The sequence below is a fragment of the Notolepis coatsorum genome, assembly GCF_963971535.1.
Source record: "Notolepis coatsorum genome assembly, chromosome: 4".
Taxonomy (NCBI): domain Eukaryota; kingdom Metazoa; phylum Chordata; class Actinopteri; order Aulopiformes; family Paralepididae; genus Notolepis; species Notolepis coatsorum.
Genome location: NC_140168.1, coordinates 74,591,680 through 74,606,208, shown reverse-complemented (window position 1 = coordinate 74,606,208; position 14,529 = coordinate 74,591,680). Strand labels below are relative to the sequence as shown.

Below are 14,529 nucleotides of genomic sequence, written 5' to 3'. Positions count from 1 at the left end.
TGATCAGGGCGATGGCTATGAAAACAAGGCATAATCAAGCTGAAATTGACGTTAAATTGCTCTTACCTGTGGCCGGTGGGATACCAAAAAGAATATTCCAATAATTTGATTGCCATCTGGTAGATCGTATGTCCATTTGGCCCACGACATAGCATAATGAACCGGACCAATATAATCGACGCACAGCCCAATACACAGAGTTTCAAAGGATGTGCAATACCGGCCGCATCCCACCAGACGGCGGTATTGGACTTTTGCAATCTCAGACTCATTCCCTATGGTAACACCAAGGTCCCTGGATAAGTAATGAATAGAAATATCGATCAAATAACGTATATATACATGGTTGGCGTTCAAAGGATGGCGCACAATAACGTATATAATCGTTGTTGGCAGAGAAAGAGTTAATAATAACAATAATAATTAAAAACACATTTAAATGTGTTTAGCACATTTCTAAAACATAGTTTACAAGTAGCCCCTTTCGGGACTGTGATGCACTCCAACATTGTTGGAGGAGTGAATACACAGTCCCTTCTACCATGATGTAAAAATACTACAATTAAGTCTGTCTCGCTTTTCTCTATCAAAACGCTTGTCATACAGGTGTTGCAAAGACATTTCCAAGGTACTCACAGTTGCATGAGGGTTTCAGACAGACAAACGCTAGGGCTTGAAAGCTCGGCGTTGCTAATAAACATTTTAAATAATTTTATTAAACTGGTCAACACGGCTTTACAGCGCAGGCGCATCAGGCAGCCAAAGCCGGAAATAAAGCAGTTTTGAGCCGTGTTGACCAGTGTTGACCAGTTGTCTGTCCGAAACCCTCGTACAACTGTGAGTACCTTTGAAATTTCTCTTCGATACTTGTACGACGAACGTTTTGCTGAGGACCAGTTCTTCAGAGTTAATTGTGAGATTTTTCAATGGTCGTATAAGGGACTGTGTATTCACTCGTCCAACAATGTTGGCGTGCATCACAGTCCCAAAAGGGGCTAGTTTACAAGGTGCTTCTCACAAAACACATACAACAAATAATATCATGTTCTGTTGGAAACAGCTCCTTTGCTGTAAATGAGCTATTGAGTTATTAAGAAAAGAAAAGCCTGGCAGGTCAGCTGTTGTTCTTAACACATTGAGTGCCTTCCGGGAAGTGACTACTTCCGTGCCGTCCATTAACCCCATGTAAACGTAGTTGTACTTTATAGACCTAAACCTATATTTTATAGTATAGCTATGGGTCTAATAACGCTGTCGAGTCTCATTGAGCTGCTTCTGGTCAACGTGCAAAAAACAGATTCTTTTTTCATCCGTACATTTCCGTTTTATACCGTTTTGAATATGAACATAGTCCGGCCGCTTCTGAGCAATTCCAGGGAAAAGACACGAAAACAGCGTTTTTGTGTAATTCAATAAACATGTTGTAATTTTTCGCCTGATTATCGGATCTTCCTGAAATCAACGCTAGATCATCACTATTATCCTTTGTCGTGCACGCATGCAATGTGATTTAGACCGGCGCCCCCCCCCCCCCCCCCCTCCTGCAACCCAACGGAAAACAGCCAAACAGCTATAACACAGATAGCTTCAATCGCAGTAGAGATAAATATCAGATCAACGCAAGCTTTCATATATGGTGTCCTTACCTGGTCTCTGAAGTAATCGCCATTCCAGTTATCCACAGCGATCGTGCCTCCGACGTTGTTGGACATTGCTCTTCGACGGGCGGGCGGGGTCAGTAGTCCAAAGCATCCCTACAAGCGTGTGTTTTGCCGGAGTGTTTAGGACCCGCCCCCATGCCGCAGCTCGGTAGAGAAAAGAAACCAACCCGTTTATAATGGGGTGCATTACTGGCCGAAGGCGTTAGAGGGCGGTATAATACTGTCTGCCAGCTCAGACACACTCAGAACAGTATGCACAAGGTGCCCCGCTGAATTATGAATGGCAATAGATAATAAAATAAATACCGTGACAGAAACGTAGATCTACGTTTCCGGCACTCAACCGTCGGGCGACAGAAACGTAGATCTACGTGAACGGCAGTCAATGTGTTAATGTGGTGAATGTTCTTCAACACTGACAGCACATAGAGGACCAGCAGAAGAGATCCCCGCTGCAGGTGTGTGAGGAGAACAAGCAGAACGACTGGGAGGCAACGCTGAAGCAGCTGCAACAGGCCAGCAACAAACCTGTGAGGAGCCCCTGGTTGTACTCTGACAAACACTGTGTGACCAGTAGACTAATGAAGGGATGCGGCTTCATCAAAGAGCCACATCAAGCTACCGTCAGCATTAAACCACCAGACCAGTCTGTCTTTGACATGTGGGTTCCAAGTCATTCTAGCCACTGTGATACAAAAATCAAGGCACTCTTCTTTTTCCATCATCTTTCACCGTTACTGCCATTGACTTCCAGTGTGTCTGAAAATGTGTCTTAAACACCACAAGCACTGAAGAAAGTCACCACATCTGACTCAAATGTCATGTTAACATCTTATGTGTCACTTGTTTTCTGAAAGGTTTTGCCATTGTGATGTAATACAACATCTGAGGGAGAGTTCCTCTACTTCCTTTTTAGACACTTAATTAAGACAGAATAGAGCAACTTTTGAGAGGGAAAACAAAAACCTTTCAGGGGAATAAATGCACTTCAGGTGGTAGCATGACATCTTAGACAGGTGGTAGCACAACATCTTAGTCAGATGGTAGAATGACATCTTAGTCAGGTGGTAGAATGACATCTTAGTCAGGTGGTAGAATGACATCTTAGACAGGTGGTAGCACGACATCTTAGACAGGTGGTAGCACGACATCTTAGACAGGTGGTAGCACGACATCTTAGACAGGTGGTAGCACGACATCTTAGTCAGGTGGTAGCACGACATCTTAGACAGGTGGTAGCATGACATCTTAGACAGGTGGTAGCACGACATCTTAGTCAGGTGGTAGCATGACATCTTAGTCAGGTGGTAGCACGACATCTTAGTCAGGTGGTAGCATGACATCTTAGTCAGGTGGTAGCACGACATCTTAGTCAGGTGGTAGCACGACATCTTAGTCAGGTGGTAGCATGACATCTTAGACAGGTGGTAGAATGACATCTTAGACAGGTGGTAGCACGACATCTTAGTCAAATATGGTGGATGTGGTGTTTAAGACACGTTTCAGATACAATGGAAGCCTATGGCCAGCGGTGAATCAACAGAAAATAAGATTATGAACAGAGAAGGGTGCCTTGATGTTTGCATCAAGACAAGAATGACTTAGAAGCCACTTGTCCACATGAGTTGTCATTTTATAGAACCATTAACTTAATTGCAGTAAGTTGTGTGCATGTAAACATAGCCATTGTTACTTACTAGCTATTTTATTGTCTTTAGGCTAAGTTGTCCTTTATGTACAGTGTCCTTTCGTCTGTGAAATGGCCCTTTTCAAAAATCGAATCTATTCCAATTGATTGTTTGATACATTTTTAAAACCTTTATTTATTCTCAAAGGACATTGAGGCTTTATAGGCCATAGCCACTTTTCAGGCTTCACCTTATGGCCTATTACCCTCATTTGCAATGTCATCAATATTGCAAATTCAAATACAATTTGACATATAAAAGGGATCAAGACATTTGCATGAATGGGACAGAAACACAGGTGAAGAAAGAAAACAAAGAAAGAGAGATCAAACTAAAAACACACCAAAAACACACCAAACCTGAGGTTGGTAGGTTTGTGATCTTGTTTTTAAATTGTCCATAGGGTTGAACAAGGACACATGAGCCATTAACTCAGTAACTGCGGTCCTCATTCATTATGCCCTGAATTCTAGCACTCCTATCTAAGTTCTACGATGTGTATACTATGCAATAACTGTGTGTGTGTGTGTGTGTTTGAACTCCACAGTACGAGAAGGTGCGTATCTACCGCATGGATGGCTCGTACCGCTCGGTGGAGCTGAAGCACGGCAACAACACGTCCGTGCAGCAGATCATGGAGGGCATGCGTCTGTCCCAGGAGACCCAGCAGTACTTCACCATCTGGATCTGCTCAGAGAACCTCAGTGAGTGGAGCTATGTGCTGCTAAAGAGCCCTCTGTCTGCACCTAGTTCTCATCCGTTTAACCCTCTGTCTGCACCTTGTTTAGGGATGGGAATTGATAAGATTTTATCGATACGATTCCATTATCGATTCTGCTTATCGATCAGATTCTTTATCGATTCCCTTATCGATTACTGATAAATTTATAGTTTAAATAAATAAATTGGAAATGCAACAGAACTAAGCTGGTTAGAATAACAACATGCAACTTAATTGTCATTTATCATTTATTGTTGAGCCCATGTCAGAAAAATACAAAAACTGTAAAAGATAAATTAACTATACACTTAAATAAAATAATGTATTTGAGATTCTCTTAAAGTAATTTAATCTATTGAACTGTAGTTTAATTCAACAGGTCCTTATTGCAAAAGAGAATTTGTTATCAATAACCTACCTGTATAAATAAAGGTTAAAAGTAAAAACATAACTAACACATAAGTACTCTCTGCAATGAGCATGGCTATTTAGCTAGCTAGCGGCTAACTTAGTTTACCACGTAAATGAATGACTAGGATGCAAAGCACTTTCAGTTTTCACTGCACATAGAAATAGAAACAGCGAGAGCATTTCGGGAGCATATGTGACCAAAACGATCGCAATTTCGAGCCCTTTAGGTTTACCTAGTCAAGGAATCAAATAGTCTGCTATGGCTGCATGCGTGGCGCTAACGTTATTGTTTTAAAAAGCGCAACTGTCGGAAAAACATGGCATCGATAAGAGGAATCGATAGTCACGGAGGCATGCGATTCCAGGAATCGGACAATTAGGTTCTCGATTCCCATCCATTTACCCCCTCTGTCTGCACCTTGTTCTCATCCGTTTACCCCTCTGTCTGCACCTAGTTCTCATCCGTTTACCCCTCTGTCTGCACCTAGTTCTCATCCGTTTACCCCCTCTGTCTGCACCTAGTTCTCATCCGTTTACCCCTCTGTCTGCACCTAGTTCTCATCCGTTTACCCCTCTGTCTGCACCTAGTTCTCATCCGTTTACCCCTCTGTCTGCACCTTGTTCTCATCCGTTTACCCCCTCTGTCTGCACCTAGTTCTCATCCGTTTACCCCTCTGTCTGCACCTAGTTCTCATCCGTTTACCCCTCTGTCTGCACCTTGTTCTCATCCGTTTACCCCTCTGTCTGCACCTTGTTCTCATCCGTTTACCCCTCTGTCTGCACCTAGTTCTCATCCGTTTACCCCCTCTGTCTGCACCTAGTTCTCATCCATTTACCCCTCTGTCTGCACCTAGTTCTCATCCGTTTACCCCTCTGTCTGCACCTAGTTCTCATCCGTTTACCCCCTCTATCTGCACCTAGTTCTCATCCGTTTACCCCCTCTATCTGCACCTAGTTCTCATCCGTTTACCCCCTCTGTCTGCACCTAGTTCTCATCTATCTATCACTATGTGCCAAAGAAAATACACAAAAGATGTACCTACTCCATGAGGATTAAACTCTGCACTTGAGGGTGAACACCAAAAAAGATGTCCAATACCCACCGCCTTCAAATGTGCAGGCCCAAATAGCTGTTGCATCCGGGAATATGTCAAATCATGTAAACTTGCAATATTATTTGGGCTTCTGGAATATTCTGTCTTTGAGTTGGTGTTATAAATCAGCAGACCAGTGGCAGCAGTTCATGAATGAATGGTTTTACTCAAAAGCAGTGAGCGCTCAGAGGACACTGTGACACCAAGGCAGGTTCACAGGTTGCTCTGACGTTTATTGAGTACATGGCGGATATTTATACATCGGTTGTCATGTACACACTGAGCCATAAACCACCACAAAGGAAATGAGCCAGACAGCGTTTTAGTGAAGATAACTGCTTAAGACAGAAACGAGACACTGGTCCCCTCAGCTACTTAATCAAACCACAATGTCCTCTTGACCGTGTGCACATGAGATGTTGGTACAGTACAAAGAGATTCAAGATTCAAGAGGTTTAATTGTCACATACATACACAAGACATATAGTGAAATGAAGGTGGCCATGCCCGCCTTCGATTGTGCAAAAAATACAATATAATAGAATAAAATAGAATTGATAATAAAATAGACATGATACAAAAGTACTAAGATAAAATACAATACAATGCTAAGCTTACGAATAAAAAGGTAATGGGTCATATGTACACTACTATACAATATCCTATACAATATACAGTTATCCTATGTATACTAAACTATCCTAGCTATACTAACTATACTATACAGAACATACAGTTTTGTTTTTTTCCCTTTAAAGTGACCTTTTCTTTTGTAGTAGTAGTAACTAAGGCAGGAAACTACTACTGAGTTTGTGAAACAATATGTGACTAGCCGTGGATAGTAGGGACTTGTTGAGGCAACGTAATTTTTTTTACATATTATGAAAGTACAGATTCATACCTTCAAAATAAGCCATCACTTGAAAATTATGGTGGGATACTTTTCAAGCTACTTCATATGAATCATGGTGATATCACAAAACGTATTCAGAGAAAATGGCCTTGAAAGTTTCACACTTACAGTGTTAAACAACTACAACCCTAACCAGAATGCATTGTAATCCTGCATGGCTTCCCTCTCTCTCTCTCTGGGTGCAATTAACACCTGGCACGTTCTAGTGCAGACTCTTTTGTTATGACAACGACTGTCTTGTGGCACTGCAAACACACACAAATCATGATAGTTTATGTAATTTAGTGCTGTGATGTGTGCTAATTTACCTAAGGGACGCCTTACTGTACCCGCTGTTATTCCCTGGTTCTGCTAACCCTGTCATATTCTGGGGGTCATGCTCATGTGTTTTAACCAATAAACCTTGTATCTTTTGTAACCTGGTTGTGCTGCAAAAAGAGCAGCTTCCCCTGCTAATGAGCAGTTTCTCCTGCTCATAGTATAAATCACGTTTTTATTGTGATGTGATGTCTTGGGCTTCATAAATAATAATAATAATAATAATCATCATCACAGAATGTCGCCAGCGCGTTATTGTCCTCGGCGCAGTGTCCACCGAATTCACCAAACCAAGATGACAGAGTTGTGCCCTTCCTGATGACTTGTCGTACAGACCTTGTAAGTCTAAAAGCTAAATGACTAAATGTAAATGTATTATAAGGAAGAAGCAGGGAAGCTGGACCAGCACTCTCAGGTTCAAGTATTTAATAGCAGCCAAATGTATTATAAGGAAAATGGGGGACCCTGATGTAAACAAGACAAATCAAATTTCAAGATTTTATTATCATTTAAAATAACACACCAGGGCATACAGTGAAATGCGGGTGGCCATGCCTGCTTTGATTGTGCAGTAATACTAAATAAACTAATAAAATACCGTAATTCCTCTAATAGTAACCGGGTCTCAAATACAAGCCGGGTCTCTATTAATGGCCGGGTGCGCTCTTGAGCTAAGCAATTATAAGCCGGCCTCCTAATACAAGCCGGGTTACTAATATACTGAGCTGCATACTGAGCTAGTTACTTGATTTCACTTTGAAAACGTTGAAATGACCAGTGACCACCTGTAATTGCACTGTTTACTATTTCATACAGTACTTGGTTTCAATAAATGAACCCAGTACATTTTACTGGGTTCAAACTGACACAAAATGTTGATTTATTCATTATGATCCGTTTGAAAATTTGAAATATAGGCCTCCCTCTTATACAGGCCTCCTCCTAATACAAGCCTGGTACCCGCTACAGTTGAAACAAATACAAGCCGGGGTTACTATTAGAGGAATTACGGTAGATATAATAAACAGGTAAAAAAATAGGCATGATAAAATAGACATGCTAAAGTCAATGTTCTATGTTCTGATGGCCTCTCCAGAGTGATCACCGTGGTCTTTTTGAACTGCTGCTCGATACTTTGGCTGGTGCTGGGCATGTTATGTCTTGAGCTTCATCATCACAGAACTTTCTGATCTTGTGGAACAGATAGTGTTGTCTTGCAGAGTCCAGTCCCGGTGGTGGCAGCACAGGAAGTCCATCTATAGGCGGCAGGACAGCTGGAATCTGGTTTCAGCGCCATCAATAGACAATTTTTCCACAACCACACCAGGGCTCTCATTCATCAACGTGGCGTAGAAAATGTTCTATTTCCACACGTAAGCACAGAATGTAGAATCAGTGCACGCACAGAAAAAACGGGATTCACCACACGTGCGTACGCAGGTTCTACGCACACCTGTCATGATGAATATGACTTTGATCCTACGTTTGAGCTCGTGCACTGTTTTAAGTATTTGCATACCAGAACCGCCCCGATTAACCATATACGGTAATGGAATACCCCCATGAAATGTGGAAAAATGGACTAAGCCGAGGGAAGCGTGTTATGAGACAGGCTGACAGACGTGTACACTTACGGTGATGTCGGATATGATATCTATTAACCATTGCTGCCTGGGCAGCGCAAACACTAATAAAGACCGTGCTGGAATATGACTGCCTTTTCCCGTGTTGTTTGATTAATACCCAGAGATTAAAGTTCTCCTCAATTTTATTCCAAATCGCGATGGATCTTCCATCAATTTTCTACCTGCTGCATATGATTTCTAGAGGCATACTACAATCTATTTTGATGTCAGTATTGGGTAGCCTATATAAACAATAATACGAGAGCATATACAAGAACAATGAATCTCACTGCATGTATGATGTAGCCTGCCTTTCAATACATGAACTTGAATTCCATCATGTTTGTGTGCGGGACGCGTGAATATTAAAGGCAACCAACTTGTGTTCAGCTTTTCGTTCAGCGTTTCTCTGATTGGCCACACGGCCAATCAATCAATCCACTAGCACACGCCCTTGCGGCAAGAGAGACGCGGCGGCAGAAGTGCTGGTCGAACCAGCGGTGTTCTGTTGTGTGACTGTACTAAACTCTTCCACCACATGACCGACATTTGACATACAGTACACCTCCTATCTATGTTGGGATTATGTTTGGTCATGACAAAACAATAAAAATCGCTACTGTTAGTAATGCTGCCACCACCCACTTCAATGACAGAGCTCTCATATTTGCGAATGCATAAACTATATCTTAAATTATGGCGATGTGTCTAATATGGCTGTCGCGAAGTCATTGATAAGCGACAGCCATATTAGACACATAGCCATAATTTAAGATATAGTTTATGCATTCGCAAAATATGAGAGCGCGCCGATGTCATTGAAGGGCTTCCTACAACAGAGCACCGCCGCTGCTGCTGCTGAAGCTGGATCAAGCCGGCGGCGGCGCACGGAAGCCGGGGAAAAACCACCGCGTCGCCCCGCTGGCTTTCAGCAGCCTCCACGGGCGAAATAACATATAACGTTACAGTTCCACACTGATGTACAGTGAGTGTCTAATATGGCTGTCGCGAAGTCATGCCTCTCCCTCTGAAAGCCCATCCACGCTGTGTATCATAGAGACATAGAGCACTGGGTTTTATAACTGGAGATATATTTCTCACTCACCATTGTATTTTGCGACATCTGACAATATCATAATGATGTGTTTTCTATATTATATCCACAATCATTCATCTAAAAAATTGTATGGGCTTTGATTAAACATGTAACCTACACCTACTGTAACTTACTGTACCTCTGCTTCCTACAGCACAGCAGGTAATGGCGTTAATCAATGAAACGCGAAACATAATAACGTTACGCTTTCTAGTTCAGCGCATTTCATAACTGTATGGGCTTTGTTTATACACGAGTGAATCTGGTAGTTGGTTGTTAAAAACGCGAAACATAATAACGTTACGCTTTCTAGTTCAGCGCATTTCATAACTGTATGGGCTTTGTTTATACACGAGTGAATCTGGTAGTTGGTTGTTAAAAACGCGAAACATAATAACGTTACGCTTTCTAGTTCAGCGCATTTCATAGCGCTCCACTGCTACCGCAGCTGAACACAAGTTGGTTGGCGTTGGTACACAAGTTGGTTGCCCGCGCTGCCGCTCGCTTGCTCCTTGGATTTCATTTGGGACGTGGGACGACTGCCGCTTGTCTGCGCGGCCAATCAGAGAAAAGCCGAACACAAGTTGGTTGCCTTTAATATTCACGCGTGCGGGACTCACAAGGCTGTTGTCACAATGGGTGGTACCGGTACAGTAATAACAGTCTACACAATATCACGATGGACCATGCCATAGCCTATGTTCTATTATGACATGATCTGTGAGACAAATGTTCTAGAATGTTTGATTAAGATATCATACTCTGACAGCATGCCTATGATCAACAAAAACGCGAACTTGAATCCCATCATCATATTTACATAGTCTGTCCACTATCTGGTGTCATTGCAATGCGTTTTTTATTCTTTCTTATACAGTAAAAAGGGGGAAGAACACTATATCGTGGGTGTTCATATGACTTGTATTCTGCTTACAGCTTCGAAATTCCACTTGTTTCGTTTAACGTAAAGCCTTTTAAATATAATCAAAACGTTCCCGTGTTTCTGCGGTCTGTGCGCAAAATAATAACGAGTTGAGCTACGTGGAGCGCAGTCAGTCAGTACACCCCGTATATTCCGATAACGCTATATAAACCATGCTGCATTCATTCTGAGAGAAAGATCTATTATTCCAAATGCTATTTATAGGGTTTTGACCATAATTACACTACTGTTGCTATTTTACAATGAACTATAATGAATTACGGTTCATACAGAACATGCCAGTGTTGAAACTAATGCACAGAAGCTCATTTCCTTGTTGTAATAATATATTCTACCACTGGGCGTCAGCTAAGTGTGCTCCGAGCTGTGCGTACACATAAGCACGAAGTCAAGTTCAAGTTGAAATTGATGAATCCCACTCTTTGCTTAGAATTGGTCGTACGCACAGGTTAAGCACATATCTGTGCGTAAGACACGTTGATGAATGAGGGCCCAGGTTCCTTGGAATCAAAGCTGCAATAATAAAGTGAAACGTTAGTACAGGGCACATAACAATATCAATGCATTTGTATCATTTGCCAATGACATTCTTTGCACTAAAGTGTGAATAATTAATTACAGTAAATACACAACACACAGTGACCACACCCACCTAAAGTGCTGGTACTGCTTGATCTGTGGCAGTGGCTTGAAGTAAGGCCCCAGATGATCCTGCCAGTTGTAGGACTGCACGAATACAGTGTCATCTTCCTTTCCCACTAGCTGTGGTATGTTGACTCCAGCCACTGAGTTGTCCCTTACGACTGCTGCAATCTCATCAAGAGTGTTCACCTTGGTCTTTCTGAAACGCTGCTTGAGAAGCCCAAAGAAACAGTCCGGGGAAAACTTTGTGTGGCCTGCAATCAGCAGGTGGAGATTGACACGATGGTGAAGACCATGTAGCGGCAGCGCTCGCCAAGCGAAGTACCACAACATGTACTTGTTCTTGTTTTGGCCACTGCAGTTGTCACAGTGAAGGTCAACATCTGTCTCCCCAATACCATGGTCTTTGAAGAAGTGGTGCAGGTAACTTATCACTGCGTTGCTGCCTTTGCTGGACTCCATCCCCTCATCCACCAAATAGTTGACTTGCCGTGGAATCGCCTCACAGCAAACACCGAATATGCTGCACTTGCGTGGAGCCAAGAAGTACATGGGCCCTGGCTGAAGGGGGTCTGATGGGTAGTGCACCTGCAATAAATGAATAATACAATGAATGAATACAAATCGAACTACTTTTTCGATCTCCTCAAATTGTATGCAATGCTTGTTGTTGCGTGGCGCTCGCTTCTTAGTGCGAACACACATGCCATTTTCGGCCATGTGTTTGGTAATTGCTATCAAGCGATCCTTACCTATTCTTTGGAGAGAAGAGGGGAGGGGGAGACAGAGAGAGATAGTTAGATCATCATCATCATCACAAGTACCTGTACCACACCCAGTCTACATGATTGTGAATGAAGAATGCAGAAACCAAAGACCATCTTGGAAAAAAGTTAAACAAAAACAATATTACAGCCTGGACTATAAAACCTATACAAATCAATGTAAAGATCAGAGCTACAGATAGATAAACAGAGAGAGAGAGAGAGAGAGAGAGAGAGAGAGAGAGAGAGAGAGAGAGAGAGAGAGAGAGAGAATACTGTCTCAATAGAAACAGATTGTGAGAATATTACTCTCTCAATGTTAAAACCGACATTAGAAATGCCAGCTGAGACATGTAAACAATGTGCCTAATTTGATTAATTTGAGTAAATTGAATTGTGGGACAAATCAAAAGACACTTACCTGTGGATGAAGAGAAAAGTTTCACGGCAGATTTGTACAGCGCCAAAGAAGTAGTGCGTGTAGGCGCGTTGTCTTTTTTTGGAAATCGAACTGTCCATTCGGCCCTTCGACCAAAAGCCTGGAGCTGAGCCATAATAATCAGGTCTTTGTTCCTCTTCTAATGCAGCTATCTCATATCGTCTTTTGTAAATTTCATCACGGTCCAATTTTGTGATACACGAGCGCCGGTGAACAAACATGTCATTTTCTTTATCACTCTGGGCGCATTTACAAGTGAATCGCAAAAGTCTTTCCATTTCGTGTTCGTGGCTCGCGTCAGATTCAACTCCAACAAAGCTCATTATGTGTTCGACCTCGTCTGCAAATCCGTTATCTAGCGGTTCATCACTATCATCTGGATCTTCAGCGTTGATAGCCAGGATGGTAGTTGATGCCGCGGCATGTAGACATATCGTCCCGGTTATCTTAGGCTGTCTTGGTACATTTTGTTTCAATGGCAACAGTATACAGCATTCTGTGCACTCTGTCTCAGACCTGCAGCTGAAGCCCTACCACAAACCGCTGCAGCACCTGCGGATCTGGACGGAGATCGTGACGGACCTCACGGCGTTGGACCCCCAGAGAGAGAACCCCCAGCTCTTCCTGCGGCGAGACGTCCGGCTGCCTCTCGATGCAGAGAAGAAGGTACAGCTCACGTTGTGCTTGATATGTATCTGTTCCTCTGGGAGTTCCTCTCAAGATTAAACCATCTCACATGGTGATGAGATTAAGGCAAACAATGGCTACGGTCATTGAGAAGTTGAGATAGAAAAATTAGGCCTTTCACAGAATATTTAGAATGCCCAATGTTACAAAGGGTCAGATTAAACCGAATATATATATTTATTGCCTGAGATCCCATGTATAATATTTGTATATCGTTTGATATCCCTTGTATATTCTTTGTGCATATACACGGAATATCCCTTTACCTGGTACAGGACAGACCATAATATTCGTTCTCCTATTGGAAGCGATCCCCTAGGCGCCAGTGACTTACCCCCTAGAGCTGACTTGAAAGCTACCGACATGACTTGTCTTAACATGCCCGCTTCTGCCCATGAATACGGCTACCGAAAGCAGAGCGGCACTATTTGTCCACCGTACGTATAAATATGACCAGCGAATACAGAACTTCCTTTTCAGTTCGCCTTCAGTTCAGTCTGGTTCAGTTACCAAGTAAAGCCTTACCCACTACGCAACGTGCGGTACAGCAGGGCTCGTATTGCCTCAAATAGAGTCGTGTTTATCCTACTACGTTTGTTTAACGTATCGTTCGCTACTTACTAGTAAAAGCCTTCATTACGAGTCAAAGACCACGTGAAGTGGGTAATTGTGCGTCTACATAGAGCACTTATTGCCGCGTGCTAAATAGGATAGTAACGTCAAGTTCAACCGTGGACCACCGCGCACCACGGAGGATACCTACACCGGTGATTGCAGAGCCACCGGGTAGGATTATTATTCTTCATTGCTTTGACTGTGGCTGCTGGAGCAGAGAACCGCCTACCCCGCTGCTACTGTGGGATCTACACACGCCCGTGAGGACATCATTCGAGCCCGTCTCTGTTGGAGCAGAGACTCCACGGCTTCCCCTTGTGCTGCTGCATACTGGAATTACAGCGGCTGCTTTTCCCCGCGGAGCAGGGAGTAATACACCGTCTCCAGGTGCCTTGCTGAAGCCCTGTGGAACCATTGACCTTCATAGAGCATTGCCTCCCCCTGCTGGCTTACAACCGGTAGTACCCCCCCCTCCCCAGAGTACCAGATCTAATTCCTAATATTCAGTATTGACTTGCCTACGCACATTCTTTGCCTTATAAGCGCAACTAAGTAATGTAATGTAATACTATTTGATGTAATAAATATTCTAAACAAGTATTTGTGTGGAAACCGTTTCATTGTGGAAGTGTTCTAATCTGATATACTTGTGTACGGTATTGGCCAGTAATGTACATACACGGTAGTAGTTTAATGATACTAATACTTGATTAATACAGTCAGGGAATTGTACCCCTCAGTTATAATTGGTCCTTCGAGCCCCGGATAATAATTAGCGTAATATTAATATAATATTAATATTGACATGGCCGATGACGAACACTCCACAAACGGTTCTCCTAAGCTAGATCGCCCGCAGCGCAGACGGCAGCCACCTCCCTATCTAGAGGCATACGCTGTCAGTCCAATACC

The 14,529-nt window shown here is 42.8% G+C and overlaps 1 protein-coding gene across 3 annotated transcripts in view; it reads left to right on the top strand.

The window, feature by feature from the left end:
* The window catches only part of krit1 (KRIT1 ankyrin repeat containing), a 60,898-nt gene that overhangs the window by 24,427 nt on the left and 21,942 nt on the right, over positions 1-14,529 (top strand). For all 3 annotated transcript variants that reach the window (XM_084312640.1, XM_084312641.1, XM_084312642.1), the window contains 3 exons: positions 2,084-2,191; positions 3,897-4,053; positions 12,830-12,981. In XM_084312640.1, the coding sequence (XP_084168766.1) occupies positions 2,084-2,191; positions 3,897-4,053; positions 12,830-12,981 (417 nt within the window). The remainder of the gene's footprint in view (positions 1-2,083; positions 2,192-3,896; positions 4,054-12,829; positions 12,982-14,529) is intronic.